The following is a 22,657-nucleotide window of genomic DNA, read 5'->3' as shown; positions in this document are numbered from 1 at the left end:
CAGATCGTACGTGCGCATGAGGACCCAGAAAAAAAAAAAGAAGCAGAGTCAAGGGATGATTCCAAGCTAACGTAGGTACGGAGGGACACGCACGATGTGACACGCAGGCGAAGCGAGGGAGAAACACGGGGGGGGTTCTCCCGAGACTTTTCTGGCTCATCCATTCATCGCCTTGGCTTGACATCAGCGTCTCACTGTCTGCAATCTTGTGTCAACCACCTCGAGACTCGGAAACCTAAATGGCCGTTGGTATTACGCACGTTTACGCAACTATCATGTTGGCTGTAAATCCTAGTCTTACCCTATCAGGTTCGCCATCATGACATGAAGCCACCCCTGTCTGTTCCTTGGGCGTTTCTGTGCTCCACGTAGTTAATCCTCCGCCTATGGCAAGGCTAGGTACCAACGTGCATCATGTCTTGACATTGGATCGATGACATGGCATGGAGCCTGACTTGACTTACAACTCAGTGTCTCCCGATACCAAGAAGAGTTCGCATGCCATCTCATCAGCTCTCAATATTTCAAACCACACATCATCCAATATTTCATCCAGCTCACTGCCCTCCATCCATCCTTTTACGTCTAGTGCACCGTCCTCCTCCAATCACCATCTACCCTGCACTCCCCAACCACCTCAATTATCTCGCCCAAGATCTTGCATCGTTCATCCTCATCGACTCAATCACCATCCGCCCGATATCGCGGGTGGCCTCTTTTCATGCGGCCACCCTCACTGACCACGTAGCTTTCAGGTCTCGATCGCCATCAAGCCCAATCGCCTGCCATCGTCCAATCCCGAACCCCCCAGCATCGCCCATTCTGGAGGCATGCACCCAGACCTGACCCAGCCAGGACACACTTACACGCGAAGCAGCCCAAAGCGGCCACCACCAACCTCTCGTTTTCTCAATAGCCTCGAGCCAGTTGCTCGATATCGTCGCCTCGCTCAGCTCCGTGCCCGAGCCTAACCTACCTACCTACGCGTCAGAGTAGCGGTGAACCAACAGGTTTGGTTCTCCTGACTCTTCCCTGGCATTCCCTGTGCTCCATCCATCATATCGTCTCTCGTCCTCAATCATGACCAACCGACAGGCGGGCTATCACTACTATAACAGATACAGTGTCCGCAGGGACCCGTCTCCTGCACGTCAAGAGACGGCATTGCCGCACCAGGCCCAAAGCGCCAAAGTCTGCCACTGTGATACAGAGACTATGTGAAACAAAGGTTCCCTTCAAACGTTTGCTCCTCCGCCTCTACAGCTGTCTGAGACATCTGTGGCCCTGGCTTACAGTGGGCCTGGGAAAGGACTCTGGAGTCTTACCTGCAGAACCATCAGCACCCATATGGATCCGGTTCAGCCTGTGGATGCCACCCTAAGCTGAATTCTCCAGCCCTATCCTCTCAAATGTCAACGTCCAACGTCAAATGTCAAAACAAGTCAATGCATTCGTTTAGCTCACGTCTATGAGCTTTGTTTCCCACCGTCTATGGCATGTGACGCCGGCTGAACCCATGTACGACGCCTATCCTCATAGCTCTCCACCCAAGTTGGGGAATCATCCGAACGAGCTATACAACCGATTGACCACATGTACGCCTTCCTTCTATTCCAACCAGACCGTTATGCACCCAATGTCCAATGTAACGTTGCCTAAAAGCAAAACGCCAAATGTCCTATGACTGAAAAACTGTCCCATCTGCTCCATCACGTCCACGCTCTAGGCCGCACCATCGCGCCTGCTTTTCGACGCCTGCTTCCAACATTCAGGTGCTCAAGAGCCTTGTCCTCTATGCTGCTCTCGAACCGTTCGTGGCCGCCCACTGTAACCAACTTTACCACGTTTCCAAAGCTGAATGCAACAGATCGCTGCCCCACTCGGACCATTGGTCCCAGGTCTGACACAATAAGATGCCCTACCTTCTCGTCGTTCTGGAAGAGTGGTCGTGTTTCGTCCGTCCTTAGCTGACCGCTTTGTGGTGCTGTCCATACCTCCCACCGTCCGAAGAGGTCTCGCGCCGCCTCCTTGCGCGGAGATCGATGCCGAAGTCCTTCTGCCTTGCGTCTCCCGTTGCTTTCGATATCGAGAATTCGAGCTGACTTTTGTCGTATCCCTACCACACTCCCGTCTGATAGAACACTCCAAGAGCCTGGGTTTTCGATATGTCTCCGGCTCTCCTTGACTGATTCCCACGAGCACCAGCCCCTTGTTGTCGGCGTAGCAGAGCTGTGAAAACAAATCATGTCGTTTTCACCCGGGGGTGTATATGTCTGTACCACGCAATCTCCCGAATCTGCCTCGGTGTAACATAAAATGAACCACGACAGACCCTTGACCCCTGTCTGCGAAGACTGTCGATTGAAAAATGCGCTTTGAAGAGACCGCTGGCTCATGCGTTCCGTGGAGAATGTGTGGACGAGACTGTAGTCGTCAAGGTTGATGAGATGAACACGGTTGACACCGGCAATCAAAAAGAGACCCAATGAGGCGAGCGGGACTACCTGGTGCACCTCGTCCTGCTCCAAGCCTTCCAGCTGAACACTACGGGAGTTCCATGATAACGTCTCCCGAGTTGCCGCGTGAACACACCCTCGTCGAGATGCCGTAATTATTGCGACTAATGGCGCTGTCTGTTTGCTTCCTATTGAAACGATGCCGTGTCAGTGCTCTCATTATGTACTCCCAGAGGAAAGCCAGAACCTACGCTTTTCAATAAGGGGTCGGACACAGGTTAAGGGGCTCCGGCAAACTCCAAAATCTGCCCCTTCACCAGCATCGGGCACAAACTCGGTCAATGTGCCATTTCTCCGCACAAGGACTAGCCTGGGGATGTCGGTATGCGGATCGGGGGAACCAAAGAAGAAGGCCTCGGGCTTTTGGCCATATAGGTCGACGGATAGCCAAGGTCCCCAGGTTTTCTCCTTCAGATTCCATAGCGCTGCCTTGTAAGTGGATAAAATTGCGAGCCACTTGGAGTGGTCATCAATGGCCATGGCGAGGACCGGAAAAGGAGCATCATCTGATTGCTCCCCGTCAACAACCACGTAGTGTACCCCCCCGGGGCGAACATCCCACACACGGATCAGGCGATCCAGTCCAACTGATACCACATAGCCGTCAGGAGCAGCCGCCAGCATCGCGATGTCAAGCACATGACCTCCAGTAAAAGACTTGACACCCAGCGTCGGGTCTGTGTCAGAGTGGCGATCGTCGTCATCTGCCTCATCTTCCCACAGGAGAAAACTTGTAAGTAACCGAACGGCTGCAACAACCACAATAACAATAACCATAAACCGGGTGAGCTGGTGATTGACAAAGTCATACACGGCTGGGAGCAATGTAGGCTCCTTGTAGTTCGGCATACGGTCTGAGCCTTTCATAACAAAGACGACTGGTTCGTAGACTCGGGCAACATAACTGTGCGCCTGGGGCTTGATGATGCTGATGATTTCCTGAGCTGTTTCGTGATCCTGCAGCCGTAACCACGACTTTGGGCTTCGTGCTTGGTGAATAGCATCCAGTGAGGTCCGAGATGACTCTGGGCTCTCCGGGATATTTTGGCGTCGATAGAGGTGAACGAGGAAATTCGACAAGGTATCGTCCTCGAAAAAGTGCCACTGTGCAATGATGACAAAACCAAGCATAATGACCGTGCCAGCAATGCGAGTTGACATTGTTACCTTGCCTTGGAGCATAAGCTCCCATGTGGTGCGAGGTTTGAATTCAGATGCGCCACGGTTGTGTCGCATCGAGGCTTTTGCAAGCGCCTCACTGAGTTCCGTCCGCTGCACATCAACACTCAAGACCGAGAGAAAGAAGGTTGAGAGATAGAAGAAGTCGAAAACAATGGCTACGGCAGCAAAGATGCAGAATGCCGAAACGCCAGCCGATACCCAACGGGATATCATCAGCAAAAGAAAGACATTTTGCATGGAGCTGGCAATAGCCGTATACGCAGTCTCACCAAAGGCGTGGCCGATGCGGCTACTCGTCGAGTCCTCGGCAGGGGTTAGTATGACAGCATTTATCAGCCTGAAGATGTTCTCGAGGCTCATGGCAAGCACAACCAGCGGGTAAGCGGCTCGGGGGATGCGGGACAAGTCAAGCCTGAAGATGGCGCAGATGGTAAAGCTTGACATGACAGAAAATGCAATCTGAGCCATGACCGTGACGGTAAGGCCAAACTTGGACTTGAAGGCCCGAAGTTTAGACAGGCTCATCAGGAAGTAAATGGTAGTCAAGCCGTAAGCTACGGCGAGAATGACTGAATCCTGGCGAGATATGAGACGGAACTGGAACTCGTAGAGCTGACTTGCCATGGAACGACCGCTGGGAGGGTAGATGTCCCATTTCTCAGAGACCTTTCCCGGGAGCATGGCAGCTTTTCTCTCCCATTGCTTCCCTACAGGCGAATCTCGAAGATAAACGAGGGTGATGACCAGGGCGTCTGCGGCGAGGAGACGACGTTCTTCGAATCTTTTGCCGCTGAAGACGATGGAATGCCTGAGTGTGACATTGACTGAGGTCGACTGGGTTTTTCTATCGTTCACAGTTGCCAAAATATCAGGATCCGCCAAGATTCGCTCCTGGGTGCAGTCCCAATACTGAAGAGGAGAATGGAAGAACCAAGACTGATTGGTCAACCCGTTAATGGCGTGGAACGCATCGCGCTGACTTGTAGAAAGATCTGTGCCTGGCTCAGGAGTGTTGCGGGGGACTTGATGAGCTCGGCCGGGACTGAAGTTTTCCGTCTTGCCGAGTAGTTCATCCTGTAACTCCAAGGCGGAAGCAAGAAGTTCCTTGTCCAGAGCCTGCATATAAGTCCCGTGAACCCAGATAGACCGCATCATGACATCGGGATTGATGCTGGCGCCATAGGGTAAAGGTTGGGCGACAGTCCAGGCATGGTGAGGTAGGTTGGAAGCGCCGTTGACGTAGTCACTGGTGAAGAGGTATGGGATAGGATAGATGAGCATGGTGGCAACAACCACCGAGACGAGGAGTGTGGTGACAACATGGTTGGCGGCATAAGACCCGTACCGAGAGAGCCCATGACGGAGAGGATGAGTAGGCGCAAGCACCGGCGCTTCCGTTGTTCTGTGGCGGGTTGTGAGCTGAGGGCGGAACGGAGCGGGGAACAGAGACGGAGATGGAGGAGACGGAAGAGCTCGTGGGAGTTCGGAACAAACATGACTGACCCTCGGAGTGGGTACAACAAGTACCAAATCATGAGGACGGGAGGTGAGATTGATACCGCCTACTATCCCATGTGCGAATTCGTGAGTCCAAGGTGGAAAGATCAGCAAAGGCGGGAATGAAACAGTAGCTTAAGCTTCGTGATGCGTCAAGAGGCGGTTGGCGTGACATGGACTGAATGTCTAATAATGAGGAACTGATGCGGTGGTGTGATGTGCGAACGCGGGCTGCGCCACCTGGGAAACCAGGCGATGCTCGACAGGACGAGGGTGAGGCCAAGGACCGCAGACGATGACCAGGGCGCGATGAGGCTCGTGTTAGCGATCGCCGCAAGCGTCCGTGTCGTCAGGTCAGGCCAGTTTCAGCGCAGATCAGGTCACGAGACTCGATGGCGCCGGCGCTGGACTGGCAGCGACACTGGGAGGACAAGGACAGGGTGTGGCTTTGGGAGAAGGTGGCTGGCATGGACAATAGATGGCACGTGAGGATAGGTAAGGTGTCGTTCGAGATGATGAAGATCGCGGGAAGGGTGTTGCCGTCAGCTTTGATGAGTTCCCGGCAATGGCGACGCGGTGAAGAGAGACAGAGGCCTTTGAGCGTGGAGGATCGTCCAGATCTCAGGGTGACGAGATGGTGATGGAGGATGGAAAATTGGCAGCTGGCTGCTACGGGATGTGGGAAAACCTGAGCTAAGATGGATAGCGGCGATGACGGCGAGGCACGAGGCTGTTCCTTGTTACTCGACCCTGTTTAACCTCCCGTCTGGTGCCTTCCCGTCTTTTGGGTTTTGGGTTTTGGGTTTTGGGCGGGTGGGGGAGGGATGGAATTGGATTGGGGAATGCCCGTGAACGGGATGGCAGGTTGGCGGGAACCTGGAGGATGGGAGGCACTCAAAAGAGAAGGAGCAAGAAGGGAAAACCGATTGGGGTACGGTGAGTAAGTTGAGTTGGGGATGGGGGCTCGCGAATGAAAAGAAACTGGAACCCAGAAGGGAAAGAGAAAGGGAGATCAACAAGCCGCTAAGGGCTGCTCTTGCCGTTCCCATTGGCATCCGCAGCCACTGGGCGCGCGGCCCGTGTGCAAATGTCCTCAGTCGACGCGTTCTAAGAGGAACCAGTGATCGACCGAGGTGAGCCAAGCAAGGTACCTGCCTTGGAAGAGAGGGAATGGCATGTGGGAGAGAGGGGAGCTCCCGAGGGGAAAACATGGGGTGAAAACACCACTAAAACAAATACCCGATAGAAATGACGAAAATGGGCTTTCGACGACGGGGAAGGGCCCGCGAAAAGATCAGCTGTTTAACGCCCATCGCCGCCTCCAGAATGCAACATGGAAGAAAAAACATGTACCTTACCTAGACCCGGGTCCTGGGCCATCCATGCAATGGCCCACAATAGCTACAGACGGTATACCTTTAACCCAACGACACGGAGGTGGCGGTCTGAGGTACTCGCAGCGTACCTGGCACGTAGCGTGAATTGCTTTCCCGCCGTGTCCCAGTTTGGATTCACAAAGCCCTTTTTGAGATACTTGGCGGTTGCACAAGCTTGGATGGGGTAAATGCTCTGAAATGAAACCCGCTCGTCCACGGGACGACGAGCTTGGTAAGGGAATATGCGACGCTGGCTATTGGTCGTTGGATGATAATTAATCGTACATCAAGCCAGTGGTAAAGGCCAAGGATACCCTTTGAGGCAGGGGAATGCACTTTGCCAGCCTTAATGCTACCGCATCGCACTATTCCGGTAACCCCCCTGGCACCCATGTCCCTGCTTCCCGTCCTGGACGATTCCTATGAAGTCAAGCCGTCTTTTTCTTTCTTTTTCTTTTTTTTGATCTCGGTACACAGTTGGCAATCTGTTGGAATGCCGAGGAGGAGTCAGAGTCTTTAATGAACTTGGCCTGGCAATAATCTTTGGGCTCACTCTTTCTCAGCTTTCCCTCATTCAGCGTTACCCACTCCCTCCTAGTTCTTGAGCACACTACCCAATGCAATTCAACTCTCCTTAACCCTCATTTACTCCTTAAGCCACCAGGTAAACTGTCTATCCCGAAAAGGGATGGGCCCTTCCTTGGACGTGGATTTTGGCTTGAAACCCTAATAACCTTGATCGCCTCCGCCCTCTCCTTTCTCTCCTCGAATCTCAGCTCGGTTGAGTGATCCCAATGGTAACACATCCTTCAACTCAGACTGAGCTGAGGCGATTCTAAGACCTTTTCAAGTCTAACCACTCTGCGGCTCAAGGATGCAAGTTACTCCGCGACATTTGCCGACACGGTTCGGACCCCACATTCTTGCCATCGGTTCGGGTCTCGACTTGAAGCGTGGAAGTGTGACCCTTAATTTGGGCCAAGTGTCGCGGGTCTCACTCGCAATGGCATTCCCACGCAAGGAGTTGGTGGTCGCTCAGGCTTTTGCGAGCCCTGTGGCATTATCTTATCCCCAAGAGATGGGAGCTTATGGCCGCAAGGCTTGCTGCAATGGTGGCGTTGCATTCGAGATGGGGGCGTAGGTAGGAAGCGAGCTGGCAGGGCTTTGACCTCGATGAGAAGGAATGGGATGTTACCTTTCATGCACAACATTCTCCTGTCATCCATAGAAGTCATTTCGAACCTGGCCCTACTCGTGTCTGTGTGTCCGTGCCCATCCACGTATAGATGGGAGCAATTATAGACGCACCAACTCGGGATGCCGCTGAGGCTATCAGTTGTTGATCTCCAACCGCATCTGTGCATTTTATGATATCCAGTAGTCTTCTTAGGTTATAGATTTCCTTAATATAACAAGTCGAAATTCTTCTCCAGCTTCTTCTAACCATTTGCTTAAGCTGTTATGGCATGGGCGCCCGTGAAATAACCAAGTTTTTTTTGTATCGAATGCATTCTAGGTGCAGGTTGTAATTGAGTTGCGCGGGAGGTTCCGGCACTAAGGTCGATCACCAGCCTTAAAACGCGGGCAACCTGGAATGGGGAGGCTTTAACGTTCTAGAAACTCGTCGAGACGTGGAAGTATTTCAATAGGGGATAAAGGATCGGATTGGCATGTGATAGTCGCCTCACTTCTTGAAGTTATGCTTAATTGAGTGTCTTCAGTCGGGATCGATATCTCGACACTTGGCTCCATTCCTTGGTCCAAGTTTCAAGCTTAGATATCCGACCAAGAAAGGGTGTCCAGGCCTCAAGTTTTCGATTTTTGACTACTTTTCAGTATAGACTTGCTCTTCGGCCAGTATTTTCATCCTGGGGGAGAAGAAATGTGATGTTTTGCTCATAGAAAGTCTGAGTTTGTACTCCTCTGGTTACCTACCCTAGGATTCAATATGTGCAAAGCCGAAAGCGCGTAGAACACACCAATCGGCGAAAGCGAGTGATAATTCTTTCCCAGCTTTTATAGCTTAATTTTACTTCAATTGTCGAAAAGAATTATTGCCGGGGGCGTTTGATCCTATTGTTGGATTCGTAGGGTCCTTCATCCGCAACGGGCCGACCTGCATTTTCGCCGCTTTTCTCATTGGTAGCGGAGGGTTGCGTTCAACTTCTAACTCCACCATAAGCTCACTCACTCAACTTTGGCCTTACTTTGAAACTGGGCCGACAACCATGAACGGCCTCTTTTTTAACCAGCATCTAGCTGGCCAGAATCTCACGACCGGTGCAAAGCCAAAGAGTAACTCGGGCGGGGCTGCAGATGCCGCCATCGAGAACCTCATCTCGACCTTTAACGAGCTCAACAGTAACGTTATCGATGAACTTCATGAAGAGCCTAGTCCACTCGAGTTTATGCGATATGTTGCCTGCAACACGCCGTTCGTGATTAGAAATGGGGCATCCTCGTGGAAGGCCTGTCAGGAATGGAACTCGGCTTATCTGCTCTCTGCGCTCAAGGGTCAATCTGTCAACGTTGCTGTGACACCCTATGGGTTTGTATAATGCGGATATGGCTTAGTAAAGGATGGATGCTGATAATTACACAGAAATGCGGATATGCCAACCGTTCCTCCTGGCGAGGATTCTCCTGTCTTTGCTAAACCCCACTACGAAGATGAGCCTTTTGAGGAGCTCCTCGAATACGTTGTTCGTCAAGAGACGGATCCCGACTTTCCTAGTGATGCAGAGATTCGATACGCACAAACTCGCAAGTAATCTATATCCCGTAAGCTGGCTCATACTGAACAGGCCCTAGAGAACGACAATCTCCGCGACGAGTACGTCACCCTCTTCTCAGACGTTCAGAAGGATATCCCATTCGCAAGGATAGCACTGGACAAGAGCCCTGACGCCGTCAACCTGTGGATCGGCAACTCCAAGTCAGTCACAGCAATGCACAAGGATAACTATGAAAACATCTACGTTCAGGTTCTGGGAAGAAAGCATTTTGTCCTGCTCCCCTCGCTGTGCCATCCCTGCGTCAACGAGCAGCCCCTGAGGCCTGCTACCTACAAGCGGGGGGACGACGGCTTGCAGCTTGTGATGGACTCGGATGATGAGGCTGTACCTTTTGCTATCTGGGACCCCGAGAAGCCGGGGCAGAATGCTACGCAGTTCTCACACCTGGCTAAACCCCTGCGAGTTACTCTGAACCCGGGAGACATGCTGTATCTCCCAGCCATGTGGTAAGATGATCCATCCAAGTTGATCTCAAGATACTCATGCATCCAAGGTATCACAAGGTATCCCAGTCGTGCGCCGAAGAGGATGAAGGCTTTGTACTTGCTGTCAACTACTGGTAAGGCCCATCCAACTCCTCTCGGTCCTAGGAACTAATATTGTCCAGGTACGATTTGGACTTTACCGGCCCCCTGTATCCTACATCAACATTCGTTCGTGACATCAGCCTGGGAAATTGTGCACAAGCAAGCGCAGAATAACAAATGCCCCAAATCTATTTTCGCCAATAAAAGATCTACCTATTACTTCCGCTTGGCTATCCTCTTCTGCGCCCTCAGCTCCTTCTTCATCCTGGGGTCCACGATTCTGTAACGACCCTTGACACCCTTTGGCCGTCCCTTGATACCACGGTTGAGACCGCGCGCCACGACGAGCTTGGCGGCCTGCTTGGGCTTCTTGCGGGCAGCCTTGGCCATCAACCTGGAGATGCTGTCCGCCTTCTCCTTCTCCGTCATGTTCTCGTCGTTGTTGAGAATGTCCGACTTCTTCTTGAGCTTCTCTAGCCTCTGCGCGGTCTTGAACTTCTTGCGAGCCTTGGCTTCCCGCACCTTCTTGATGGGGCGGGCGTTGAAGGCCCTCATCTTCTCCTTGATAGCCTGGGCGGCAGCCTTGGTGATGGGCTTCTGGAGCTTGTCATGTCTCGACTCATCATCGATGAACCACTCAGGTAGGCCGTCGCGATCTCGGAAGGCGTACTTGTTGAATCCGTCGTCAATGGCATCGTGAGTTGTCTTTTGTCCTGTGGCGAGCTGGTGTGCCAGGGTCATGGCTTCGGCCGTAATGATATCGATATCTGAACATGTTAGCTCCCTGTCCTTATTCATGCCAAAGTGAGCAAAGAACTTACCAAGTCGGCCATCGGCCTTTCGCTTGTCCTGGTCCCAGTCATCCTCCTCATCCCGCTTAACTACTTCGAACCCGTCCTCAGCATCCTCCATATCGGAATCAGAGTCGAGCGCCACCTCTTCCTGCTTGGCAGGAGGTGTCTTGGTCTTGCGGTTCTTGGCTTGTTGTGCAGCAGCAGCCTCTGCAGCCCGGTCCATCTCTTCGTCAGCGCTGTCCTCGGCGTTAACCTCCTCCTCGGGCTCAGGAACAATGCCTGTTAGTCCCTGGAAGATGTCCTGGTTGAAGAAGGCCGTTGCCTTCTTGGACAATCCATTGGCACCCTGTGAGGAGTCCAGGTCTCGGATAAGTCCAGATGAAGGGCTCTCGTCGTCGTCATCAGATGAGTCGTCATCCTCATCAAGTTCTGAAGAATCATCTTGCTCCTCCTGTGCCTCATCCGCAGACAATCCTTCCCACTCATCATCGCCGTGTTCTTTGCGCGCCTTCTTCGCCCGGTACTTGGCATCAGCCTCGGACTTGCGCTCTCTGAACTGGTCGTACATAGAATCAAGTTCCCGCTCAAGGCGGTCCTCTTCGGTGTCACTCTCATCTGTCTCCCCAGAGGATCCAAGGCCACTGTCCTGGTCTTTCCTGGCAGTCGAGCCTGAGACGATGGCCATCTTACCACGATTCAACCGTCGCATGGCGTCCGTCTTGTCGACCTTCTTGAGAGAGAACATGGCTCCTTCACCGATAGGGCCAGATTCCTCCATACCGATATCCATGGGAGCAGTCATGTTGAGCTGCATTCGAACAATCTCTCGCTGCTTCCGCTCATTCTCCTTGCGCTTCTCTCGCTTCTTCTTCGAGTTTTCTTTGTCCTTCATTGCTTGCAGCTCCTCTTGGATCTTGAGTTCCTCGTCCATAGACTCAACCTCAGCCACTTCCTCGGGCTCCTCTGTTGCAGTCTCCTTTGTCTTGAACCCAAAGATCTCCCGGACCTTCAAGCGCCACTTGAGCAGGAGCTTGAAGTCCTTTCGGCCAAGCACTCGGAGGTCATCACAGCAGTTTCGAATCTCCGGAGTGGTTTCCGGGAGCTTATCCAGCGCAGCCAGTGCCACATCGCCGTTCAGGGGTTGCTGGAAGGTGAGCTTGTTGTAGCTTCCGAGGACTGCGATAGGGTCCGTAGTCTGAATGAACTCGCTTGCCGGCATTTCCTTGAATTGTGTGTAGTCACCCTCCTCGTAACCGTCTCGCTTTCGCTTCTTGACCTCGGGGTTGTAGACCTTGGCTTCGTTGTTTGGTGTCGCGCCAGTAAGCTCTGCAAAGACGGCTCGGGGATCGAGGAATCGAGGATCGATCTTCTTCGGGGCCTTGTAGCCTCTGCAGACAACGAAAATTTCGGCCGAGACGTTTCTCGAGGACGGGGGCTTGGTTGCTTCGACCTTGGTGAAGAGCTGGTTGAGAACCCATAGCAGGGGATTGTAGTCCTTCGATCTGAAGACCTTGGTCACAAAGGTACCTCCCTCGATGAGGAACTCCGTTGCCAGCTTCATGGCCTGAAGTGCGAGCTCCGCCTGGTTGAAAGAATCCTGCGCCCAGGCAGTACCGACGTTGGGAGCACCATCGTGCAACACGGTATCGGCCTTCCATGTCTTGAAGTGTTGCCGAATTGTAGCGCGACACTTTTCGGTCGTGATATCGCTCTGGAAAGTGATGACTCGGGGGATGGGCTTGATCGGAGCCAAATCGACACCGACGATGAGACTGTTGGGGGGCATGACCTCGGCTGCGACCTGGCACCATGACTGCGAGATGTGAGCTCATGTTGGTCGACCAGGAATCGCAATACTTACACCAGGAGCAGCGCAAAGATCCAGAAGGACCTTGCTCTTCTCGAGGAAGCCATACTTCTTGTTCAATTGAACAAGCTTGAAGGCAGCTCGAGCACGATAGCCCTTTTCCTTGGCCAACTTGTACCACTTATCCAAGCGGCCCTTGCCGTGCTTCTTTTGGATCGCCATCTTGACGGCGTTGGGGCAAAAGAATTGATCGGAGCGACCTACTCTGTAGCACGAGAGGCTTCCCAAAAAGTCCCCGCGACACCAGAAATTTTGCGACACGGTCAGCCTTATCGGCCTCTCACGTGGAGATAAGCCCAGCACCTGCCATTTTTTTTCTTGCGCCTCGGTTTTGCTGGCATGCGCTCAACGTCCCGCCAGTTTGGTGGGTGGATCTCGCTTACCTAATAAATCAATGCCTCCTCGGCATTGCATTGCATTGGCAGATGGATGAGCACTTGAATGATATCAGAACTTCGATAGAAAACGGATCACCCGATAACGACTCGATCTTGGATGCTACACACCCTTACCGGCCATTGTCAACTTTAACTCGGGCGTGTCGACGGCCCTCAATACCAAGACTTTGAGCCTCGAACATCACCGGACGGCGATCCACAGCCATGAGCGGACGAGTCCTCGCTGCAGGGCTCCGGCCTGTGGCTCGGCGTGCGGCTATTCACCCTGCTCGACATCTACATCGTCATTCTACGGGCGGACTCCTCCAGGCCGATGCAACGATACGAGCGACTCGGAGGCGGATGTGGTACGGTGGCAACGCTTTTCACAATGCCGTCACCGCTAGGAATGTCTCGTTTGCGAGATTCTTGCCCAAGCTCATGGTCAAGTTTCTCAGAGTGCCAGCAATGTTTGGCGGCGTAGCTATCGGTGCTTTCGCTTGGGTTCAATATCAAGCCACTCGTACGTTGAGCCTTCAATCATGATCTGAGGTCGTTATACTGACTCGTGACCAGAGGCCGGTACCTTCGCCATCAACCTCTTCAACACGACCACCGATACGGTCACCGGTGCTGCGTCGAGCCTCTTCGGCGGCGCCAAGGATATTGCTGAGCAGATTCATCAAGGCTGGGAAAATACAAAAGAACAGACTGAATTACCCGATTGGGTCAAACAAGTCCTTCGACTTCATGAAGATATCGGCACCGGTGGATCCGGCGGCTCAGGCGGTGGTGGTGACCCAAAGCAGAGCAGAGTTGGTGCCGCAGCTGTCGCCGGCGCTTCAGCTGCCGCCTATGGATACGAGAAGTCAAACACCGATGATCCTCGTGATGGCGAAGAGGCGGCCAAGGACGACCAGATGATGATTCTGACCAAGAAGATGATCGAGATTCGAAGCATATTACAGAAGATTGGGCAGTCGAGCACCCTGACTCTTCCCTCGATCGTCGTTATTGGCTCTCAGTCATCCGGAAAGAGTTCTGTACTGGAAGCAATTGTTGGTCACGAATTCCTCCCCAAGGGCTCAAACATGGTCACACGACGACCGATTGAGCTGACCCTCGTCAACACTCCGTCTTCCAAGGAGGAGTATGGCGAATTCCCCGATCTCGGCCTACGACGCATCACAGACTTTTCATCTATTCAGAGGACATTGACCGAACTCAACCTTGCTGTCCCCGACACCGAGTGTGTCTCTGATGACCCAATTCATCTCACCATCTATTCCCCTAACGTTCCTGACCTGTCACTCATTGACCTGCCTGGTTACATTCAAGTTGTCGGACAAAACCAGCCCCTGCAATTGAAGCAAAAGATTACTGAGCTCTGCGACAAGTACATTCAGCCCCCCAATGTTATCCTCGCCATCTCAGCCGCCGATGTGGACTTGGCAAACTCGACTGCTCTACGAGCATCCCGCAGAGTTGATCCCCGAGGCGAGCGAACCATTGGTGTTGTTACAAAGATGGATCTGGTTGACCCTGTACGTGGTGCTGCCATTCTCAACGACCAGCAGTACCCCTTGAGGTTGGGCTACGTTGGTGTCGTGCCCAAGGCTCCGCAAAGCCAGGGTCTGTTCAAGATCGGCTCTACAAATCTTCTCTCAGATATTGTCAGGAACGAGAATGCCTTTTTCTCATCTCATCCCATGGAGTTTGGCCCCGAAGCCGGCGTGAACGTGGGTACCACAACTCTGCGCAAGAAGCTCATGCATGTTCTGGAGCAGACCATGTCCTCTAGCCTGCAGGGCACAAGCGACGCTATCCGACAAGAGCTGGAGGAGGCTACCTACGAGTTCAAGGTGCAATACAATGATCGCCCACTCTCAGCTGAGTCGTACCTCGCTGAAAGTCTTGACGCCTTCAAGCACTCGTTCAAGCAGTTCGCAGAAGAATTCGGCCGACCTCAAATGCATGAGCTCTTGAAGCAGGAGTTGGACCAAAAGGTTCTTGACTTGCTTGCAGCTAGGTACTGGAATAAGCCTATCGACGATCTGTCGTTGGCCAAGCCTGACCTCGACAACCTGGCGGATCTTCCCAAGGCTGATCCTGACTCCCTTTACTGGCATCGACAGCTTGATGCGTCCACCTCCGCACTTACGAAGCTCGGCGTGGGACGTCTGGCGACGACAGCTGTTGCATCCTCTATCCAGGCCCATATTGATTCTCTCATCGCCCACTCTAGCTTTTCCACCCATCCTTTCGCTCGCCAGGCTATCATGGAGGCTGCCTCAACCATCCTCAACGAGCGGTTCTACAGCACAAGTGATCAGGTGGAGAACTGTATCAAGCCATACAAGTTTGAGATTGAACTTGAGGACAGAGAATGGGCCAAGGGACGAGACCACGTCGGTGGTGTTCTCAAGAAGGAGCTACAGGACTGCGAGGCAGCCATGAAGCGACTCGAGGATACTGTCGGTGGACGACGAAAGCTGAAGGAGGTCATTGCTTTTGTCGACAAGGCTCGAAAGGGCGAGATTGTGGTGGAGGGTGATGGACGAAGCGGCGCTGGCGGCTTCAGTGCAGCTCTTCTGGGCAAGGGTAAGTAAACGAAGAGGTCCTGGGGAGACGAGTGCTAATTATGATATAGGACGTGAGGCTGTCTTCCTTCGCGACCGAGCTGACATCATCAAGATGCGTCTGCTTGCAGTCAAGTCCAAGCAGTGCGCCAACCTCAAGAACAAGTATTACTGCCCCGAGGTCTTCCTTGACGCTGCCGCTACCAAGCTGGCCTCCACTGCGGTTCTCTTCCTCAATGTTGAGCTCCTCTCCGAGTTCTACTACAACTTCCCCCGCGAGCTGGACCTCCGCCTCGGCCGCCACCTGTCCCAGGAGCAGATCGAGAAGTTTGCCAAGGAGGACCCCAAGATCCGCCGACATCTCGAGGTCATCCGCCGCAAGGAGCTGCTTGAGCTGGTCCTCGAGAAGATGGAGAGCCTGCGGCAGCTCGACGGCCGCGGCGACCGTGACCGCATGGCCAGGAGGGATTCTGGAAAGCAGCGTGGTCGCTGGGGTCTATTCTAAGCTGCCAGTCAGCGCCTGATGTGTCCAATACGAGTCATGAGAACCACACTGGGAGTTAGCGGAGTTGACTGCTTGGTTGGCCATTGGATTTAGATTTCTTGCTTGCGGTGGTGAGGATCGGATATAACGTCAGGGGGACGCTCAAGTTGTTCACCCGTATGGGTCTCTTCTCGCCCCTGTGCTGTCCATAGTCAAGAGAGGCCCGGATGCTTCGACCCAAAGAGCACATTGAGCGAGGCTGTAGATAGATGTGCTTTCGTTACGTGCAAGGATACCCTCCTCAATAACATGACTATTCCATTCCATGCAACCAAAAAATGATGGCGATCAATTACTCCTGAATCCTATCTGTCGTGACATGTCCATCTGACATCCAAGTAATGAAATAGGACATCTATCTGGCAACAGCCTTGGTTATATGTATCTTCCCCCCTCTCTCTAGTATACCATCGTCTATACCGTTATGCCCTTCCATCGGTACTCATCTGCAGTGTCACCTCCCATCGAACGCTTCCACCGTGACCGTAGCCTTCGCCCAGGCGATTCTGAATCAACGCCGAGATACGGCTACGCAACTTGCTGAGTGACATCTCGTCGTAGCCCTTGACCACACTCAACTTGAGATTGGCCATGCAAAGGCCGTAGTGGACCTGCCAGAACTGAGCATCATTAATTGCAACAATACTGGGCTCTGTCTCGATCTCACGCAGGACAGCGCTGACGCCGTTGTTACCGCCGTTACCACCATAGGACATGAGCAACATGAGGCCCTGAGCCACGGCAAGACGCATGCCCAGGGCGAACATGGCAAAGGAGATGACAGCGCAGATTAGGCGGTCGAGCCATGTGTAGAGGGCGATGGAGAGAAGGGGTAGCAGAGCAATTAGGGCAGAGAAGGATAGAGTGAGGAAGTGGAAGGGGTTGGAGAGAACGCTGGGGAGAGAGGCAAGGTAGGAGACACGCATGATCTTGGCAATGCGAGCGTGGTTTCGAAGACCGTACGCAGAGACCAGTGTGCTAACCATGGCAGCAGCAGAGACAAAGTCAATGGAACCATCTGGGCCCTCATGACCATGTGTATGGTGAGCCTCGTGGTTACCAAGAGACTCGAGGAAGTGCTTGAGAGCATGCGAGACAAGATCGAATCCACCAAAGAGGAGGAAGATTGACATGGCAAAACCAGCCAGAACCTCTGCTCTCTCAAGGCCAAATGGATGGCGAATGCTGCTGCGGCGCCAGACCTCAAAGTTGCCGAGAACGTCCACCATGACGCAGACAGCGGCACTTCCGGCATCAAAGAAGACAAGGTGTGAGAGCGCTGTTGTAGCGAGAGAGCCCTCGGAGCGGAAGAAGACGTATGTGGCAACGGCCAGATGGCAGAGACTCCAGTAGCAGTGGATGCGCTGGTCCTTGGTCATGCTCTTCCATGCTTCGCGGATGGTCGGGATAGGAAGAGAGGCCGGCAGAACAGGCGGAGGCCTTTGAGGTGGCTCCTTGAAGATCTGGTGTTGTGACGAGATGCTACTGTGCTTGTATCGGTGACCACGACGTTGTCCAATATTCTAGGAGAGCGTTAGCACTCAAGGCATAGATACCGACTTGTCCAAGAGAACAACCACATACCGACTTGACAGGAGCAGTTGATATCACTTGTGTCTGAAAGTTGAAGGGATTCTTGGGAGCAGCGGCGGAAGAGTCGCCGGCCTCATCTTCGAGACCCATTGTGGGAAGTGATAAGGAGGATGAAGACGCAGTGGCCGATGGCGGGAAGAGGAGGCTTGGGGTGGACGAGTTGTAAAGAGCGGCGTCGCGATTGAGCTGCCGCTGGATAGCTACAGATTCGGCCTCGACCTCGTCCTCGTCTTGGATATTGATATCGATAAGCGACTGGCGTTTGTTCTGGCTGATATCGTCGTCGCTGTCACCGTGGACAACGAGACTCGGCGGGGCGGGGATGCAAAGCTGAGCACCTGGATGGCTCGACATGTGCTCCTGCTGTTTCCGGAAGGTAGACGCGTCCCCTTGACTCGACCGACGAGGCGATTGGGAATGTAGGGTTCTGTTAGGGGCCGAGATGCTATGTCATTGATGTGATTTTTGACTTTGGCGCAGTTCGATTTTCTGCTTGCGGCGATGGCGCGCGTGGTAGAGGAACAAATTGGAAGACTGATGGAGGATGGAATGCGTTGACGTCGTGATAGAGGTGGAAGGTGGCACAGACTTTCAGGGGTACTCCAGGAGATGCAGGGGTTACAGGGGACTTCGCTGCGCCTAAGCCACATCCCCATACCCGCTGGGGGAGGCTGCAGCGACGCCTGGAGCTCAGTGCGGCGGGCGGGGGTCGGCTAACCTTCAGTGGACGGGACGGAAGGTGGGCGGGCTGTTTCGAAACCATTGTGGCGTCGTGGCCCAACTGTCGCGTTTGAACGGGGCCATCTAGGATCATCGTCATCGTCAAATCTGGCTTCCCCTCCAAGCTTCGTTATCTATCAAGGAATAGGATACGACCGCCAGAAGAGGTCATGCAGAAGACTTCTTTGTATCAATAACGCCAGCTTACGGCCCGTATATACGGCCGTAAACTCGATCCTGTCCTTCATCTCGAACGATTGTCGAATCGCATCATCAACGTTTTCGAAGCACCTTAGCGACATACTCCCACCACCCGCAACCTTCGATCCGAGCCTCTCGCGACCATGGAGGATACCGCCCGGACGCAGCGTGATACTTCACCCACACCGTCTCCTTCACACCGACGAGCCCCCTCGAATTCGAGTCTCATGTCCAAGTTCCCCTTTTTGAAATCGTCAGAGAAGCGAGGAGGGCAGGATGGTGCCGCTACCACCGACAATAACACTACGCCTGCTCCTCGCACTGCACCAAGACCTTCTGCAAGCGTGATTCAACAGCAGAGAACGCGCCGACGAAGAGGATCTCTCAGAAAAGTTGCGCTGCTTGGCCGGGGAGCGCAACGCGAACGAAGAGAGAGCAGACCCCTCATCATCGATACTTCGCACGCGGCAGCGTATGGCCTCGATCCGGCGGCCATTCAGACTGGGAGTCCTACGCAAATCGAGGCCTTGGACCTCAATGCCACCTCAGAAGACACGCCAGGCACGCCAATTGGAGGGTTTACGCCTTTAACAGGGAGCATCGGCGCATCATCTGCGCTGCCCCAAGGAAGTTCGATATCTCAGTCAGTCGCACATACGACATTAAATGTGGATGGAGATGCGGCATCATATACATCAACGGACGAGGAAGACATGCTTCAGATCCCGAGGGGTTCGGCAGCGCTTCGGCAAGGACTGTCAATGTCACCAGGACCAGATTCATACTTTGGCAGTTTAAGCTCAGCGGTTTCTCAGCAGCGACGGCGGTCAATCAACCGAGCCAAATCACCCTTGTCATACGGCGGGCTCTCAACCAACACACTACCACAACACGAGGACTGGGACTATGCAGAGACAGAATGGTGGGGATGGGTGGTGTTATGCGTGACATGGTTTGTGTTCGTTATCGGGATGGGGTCCTGCCTCGACGTCTGGAGCTGGGCATGGGACGTGGGCAAAACACCATATGCACCGCCGGAGCTCGAGGACGACGAGACCTTGCCGATCGTGGGATACTATCCGGCATTGATTATACTTACTGGCGTTATGGCTTGGGTATGGGTTGTTGTAGCATGGGTCGGAATGAAATACTTTAGACATGCCAAAATCAGCGGTGACTGAAAAGATGGTGTTGTCGGTTAGAACACCTGCATTAGATATCAAGACTATCACGCAACCTCTTATTAATAGCAGCACCAACACGAATGAGACCGTAGACCATGCTTTTTCTAACTTGTTGGTCTTGCTGCCAGCTCCCGTCTGCCGTGCCTACATCTGCATTCAGCTAGATACTTCAGGTAGGGGTAAATGAAGCTGTTGGTTAAGTAGTTGTTGGTTGTTATACGATTCTTGATTGGGTTTAGGAGGCGAGACCTTCGATGGAGCGTCGAAAGCTAAGCGCCGGTTCGGCGGCAACATACGCCAGGGCAGCCAATCAATGTTGGCCGATGCTCAGCCGTGGCTTTGGTCGATCTCGCTGTGGTTCCCTTCGGCGGGGACCGACAAGCCTCAATCGCGGGAATGACGATGAATCAGAGGGAGCCGCTGCAGGTGCTGGGCGAGTTAAGCTGAAAACCTAGCTATTCAGGCAGGCCTGGGCAGGGCACGTCCTAAGACAGAGTGAACCAAGATCCTTGCGGAGAGACCGATTCAACACTTGCCTCCACAGCTGAGCGATGTTGTCCCTGCACGATCGCGACCTAGGCTCCAGAGTGGATGTATCAGCGCTGTCAGAGTAGGCTCCACGGCGGGAGAATCTACGTCACTGTCCTCTGCCTGTCGTTGCTAGCGGGGAGAAACGGTGGCAAGCCTATGTCAATACTGGCATCAGCACGATGATGGGGGATGACTGATGAAAAAGAAGCGAGGGGGGGAAAGCCGTAATTTGGTAAACCCGGTCATCCCAGCAAAACTCCGAGATTTGCGCTTAGTAAATTCCCGATCCGACTGAACCCCCAGGTGGGAGAGAAGAATGCTTTGTCACCTCGTGCCTGATTCACGCTTGAGCGATAAAACGGTGATGTGCATGAAGGGATCGGCATGACCATTCCCAAGAACGTCGTCAGAGATGGTTTGGGGGAACATCGAGAACTCGCCGCCCCCGGCCGAGACGATCATGCCTGACACGAGCATCGCACTGTGACTCTTACTGTGACTGAGCCAGTAAAACCGAAGGCAATTTGTACTAAAATCACAGTGCGTGAGGCGACGTGGGGAAGAGGACTGTCAGCCGCGACAAGAGAGAGTGCCAGAGTCCAGAACGAGCTGAGAACCCGGACGGAAATGTGTGCTTGGCGTCAAAGCACAACACGGTCAACCCCCCCTCGTGCCCTCTCACGTTCTTCCACACTCAAGGTCGACCCATCCTCAGTCATGGGGGAGTGGCCGCTGTTTATAGAAGCTGCAACGGCGACCAACCGTGACGTGACATTTCAAGGAGCGGACGAGCCTCATCTTTGAAATGGGGGCAGCGGCCTCGTGACAAGTAGCGAGAGCTGGCCGAGAAGCGAGATGGGAGAGAGCTGGCCATGGCATCCATCCTCTGAAAAAGGTGCGGGTAGTGGTGGTGCTTTTTTATCCTTTTGATGTTGCAACGTCGGGTTTCACCTGCATACGAAGCAAGCCACTGCATCAGAACGGCCAGACTGTTTCTCGTATGGAACTTAATTCTTTTTCTTCGAGAGTGCATAAAGTCGAGATTGAGTTAAGCTCCAGAAGCTCCAAGAGAACGTTGGCGTCCATCGAGACGACCACATGCTGCTGTTGGCGTCTGTGCAAGGATCCATTCTCCAGGTATAGAGACGCTGATATTACCCGTGTACTCCCTGACCTCCAGGCGTTGGTTCAATCCGATGGCACGGAAAACCCTCAAGGAATGAAGCTTCAGAATAGGTATTCCCGGGAGTCGGATCCGAAGCCCTGCAAGAAGACGACAATAAGTAGCAGAATAATAGACGGAAGGGAGAGCAAGCCCTTGTCGCCCCCAACTGCGCCTGAAACAATTCCACCAGTGGCCACAATCAAAATCAAACCACTGAGAAGCCCAACCTCACACTAGACGCAACTCCAGCCTGGCATTGCCATCTCGGCTGTCGAACCTTGCTCGGAAAGGCTCATTCATCAATAAATTCTCTATTACCTTGTTGCGGCTATTTGCCGCTTTTGCCATCAGACCTCCGTTGATCCATCCACTTGCTTGCCCATCAATGCAAGATCCACAATCCATCTGTCCGCTGAGGAAAATTACTGATGGAGGAGGCGAGTGAGAGAGCAGAGAGCGAGAATCGGAACAACGATTTCGAGTGGACAAAGAGACGAGAGATTCTCTCGAGCTGCAGCAGTACATTCATGCTCCTCTTGGCCCAACTCGCCGTTTTCTGCCTGCTGCATTATCCCCTTAGTCATATATTCACCACCAAGCTTGGTCATCACCACTGCCACTGAACATCAAGAGGACAACTCTCCGTTTAGACTCGGATTGGAATTCATCTTCGAGATTATCCATTTGCAATACCCTCATCAAGGTGCTCCGCTCCGTAGAGGTACCAGGTTCTTCCACCGCCACCCACGCACCGCACCGTACACGCTGGGCTGGGCTGGAGAACACACAGACCCTCCCATTTGTCTCCCCCGAGAAGCCCCAAAAGAGACCCCCTAGCGCGCCGCCAAATTCGGCCTCCCCTACAGCGGGCACCAGCGCCAGCACCGTACTGGACCACCTCCAGGTGCCTACGCTCTACCGAAGCCTGGGCTTCCAAAACCCGCCTAAAACCAAACCAGCCTCTTCCTCCTCATTTGCACTCACTCCCTCAACCCTCTTTTCTCCCATCTTCCCCCATCATCCTCCCTCTCCCGCCGAGCCTGCTCACAACGCCATCAAAAAAATCCCTTCATCTCCATCTTCACTTGTCTTTTCTTCTTGTACGTATATACCGTCGCCCGCCCTCGAATATCGCCCTTCCGCCCACGGCATACGTTTCCCCTGCCTGCTCGCGAGCCATCCTGCGCCTATCCGCTCCACCGCGTCACG

The 22,657-nt window shown here is 53.4% G+C and overlaps 6 protein-coding genes across 6 annotated transcripts; 3 read left to right on the top strand and 3 right to left on the bottom strand.

Annotated features, from left to right (window-relative positions):
- Window positions 1-2,544: 2,544 nt before the first annotated feature.
- LRP88_05881 (sterol-sensing domain of SREBP cleavage-activation-domain-containing protein) lies at window positions 2,545-5,233 on the bottom strand (the record flags this gene model as incomplete). Its single annotated transcript, XM_083242424.1, has 3 exons — window positions 2,545-2,633; window positions 2,684-5,100; window positions 5,202-5,233. The coding sequence occupies 3 exons, from the start codon at window positions 5,231-5,233 to the stop codon at window positions 2,545-2,547; spliced, it is 2,538 nt and encodes an 845-aa protein (XP_083101360.1).
- Window positions 5,234-9,115: 3,882 nt separating this feature from the next.
- On the top strand, window positions 9,116-9,929 carry LRP88_05880 (cupin-like domain-containing protein; the record flags this gene model as incomplete). The annotated part of the gene is made up of 4 exons (XM_083242423.1): window positions 9,116-9,119; window positions 9,174-9,334; window positions 9,385-9,809; window positions 9,860-9,929. 4 exons carry the CDS (start codon window positions 9,116-9,118, stop codon window positions 9,927-9,929), a joined length of 660 nt encoding a protein of 219 aa, XP_083101359.1.
- A 180-nt stretch (window positions 9,930-10,109) lies between these two features.
- On the bottom strand, window positions 10,110-12,716 carry LRP88_05879 (27S pre-rRNA (guanosine2922-2'-O)-methyltransferase; the record flags this gene model as incomplete). Its single annotated transcript, XM_083242422.1, has 4 exons — window positions 10,110-10,660; window positions 10,715-12,500; window positions 12,551-12,605; window positions 12,676-12,716. 4 exons carry the CDS (start codon window positions 12,714-12,716, stop codon window positions 10,110-10,112), a joined length of 2,433 nt encoding a protein of 810 aa, XP_083101358.1.
- A 440-nt stretch (window positions 12,717-13,156) lies between these two features.
- LRP88_05878 (dynamin-related GTPase MGM1) lies at window positions 13,157-16,015 on the top strand (the record flags this gene model as incomplete). Its single annotated transcript, XM_083242421.1, has 3 exons — window positions 13,157-13,454; window positions 13,508-15,532; window positions 15,582-16,015. The coding sequence occupies 3 exons, from the start codon at window positions 13,157-13,159 to the stop codon at window positions 16,013-16,015; spliced, it is 2,757 nt and encodes a 918-aa protein (XP_083101357.1).
- A 461-nt stretch (window positions 16,016-16,476) lies between these two features.
- Window positions 16,477-17,737, bottom strand: LRP88_05877 (Zn(2+) transporter ZRG17; the record flags this gene model as incomplete). Its single annotated transcript, XM_083242420.1, has 2 exons — window positions 16,477-17,577; window positions 17,639-17,737. The coding sequence occupies 2 exons, from the start codon at window positions 17,735-17,737 to the stop codon at window positions 16,477-16,479; spliced, it is 1,200 nt and encodes a 399-aa protein (XP_083101356.1).
- A 974-nt stretch (window positions 17,738-18,711) lies between these two features.
- Window positions 18,712-19,836, top strand: LRP88_05876 (PIG-Y family protein; the record flags this gene model as incomplete). The annotated part of the gene is made up of 2 exons (XM_083242419.1): window positions 18,712-19,689; window positions 19,819-19,836. The coding sequence occupies 2 exons, from the start codon at window positions 18,712-18,714 to the stop codon at window positions 19,834-19,836; spliced, it is 996 nt and encodes a 331-aa protein (XP_083101355.1).
- Window positions 19,837-22,657: the final 2,821 nt, after the last annotated feature.

This window comes from Fusarium phalaenopsidis, assembly GCF_050370095.1.
Source record: "Fusarium phalaenopsidis strain FUZ10S chromosome Unknown contig_32296, whole genome shotgun sequence".
NCBI classification, from domain to species: Eukaryota; Fungi; Ascomycota; class Sordariomycetes; order Hypocreales; family Nectriaceae; genus Fusarium; species Fusarium phalaenopsidis.
Note: the sequence above shows the minus strand (reverse complement) of the source record. Positions and strands in the feature narration are given on the sequence as shown.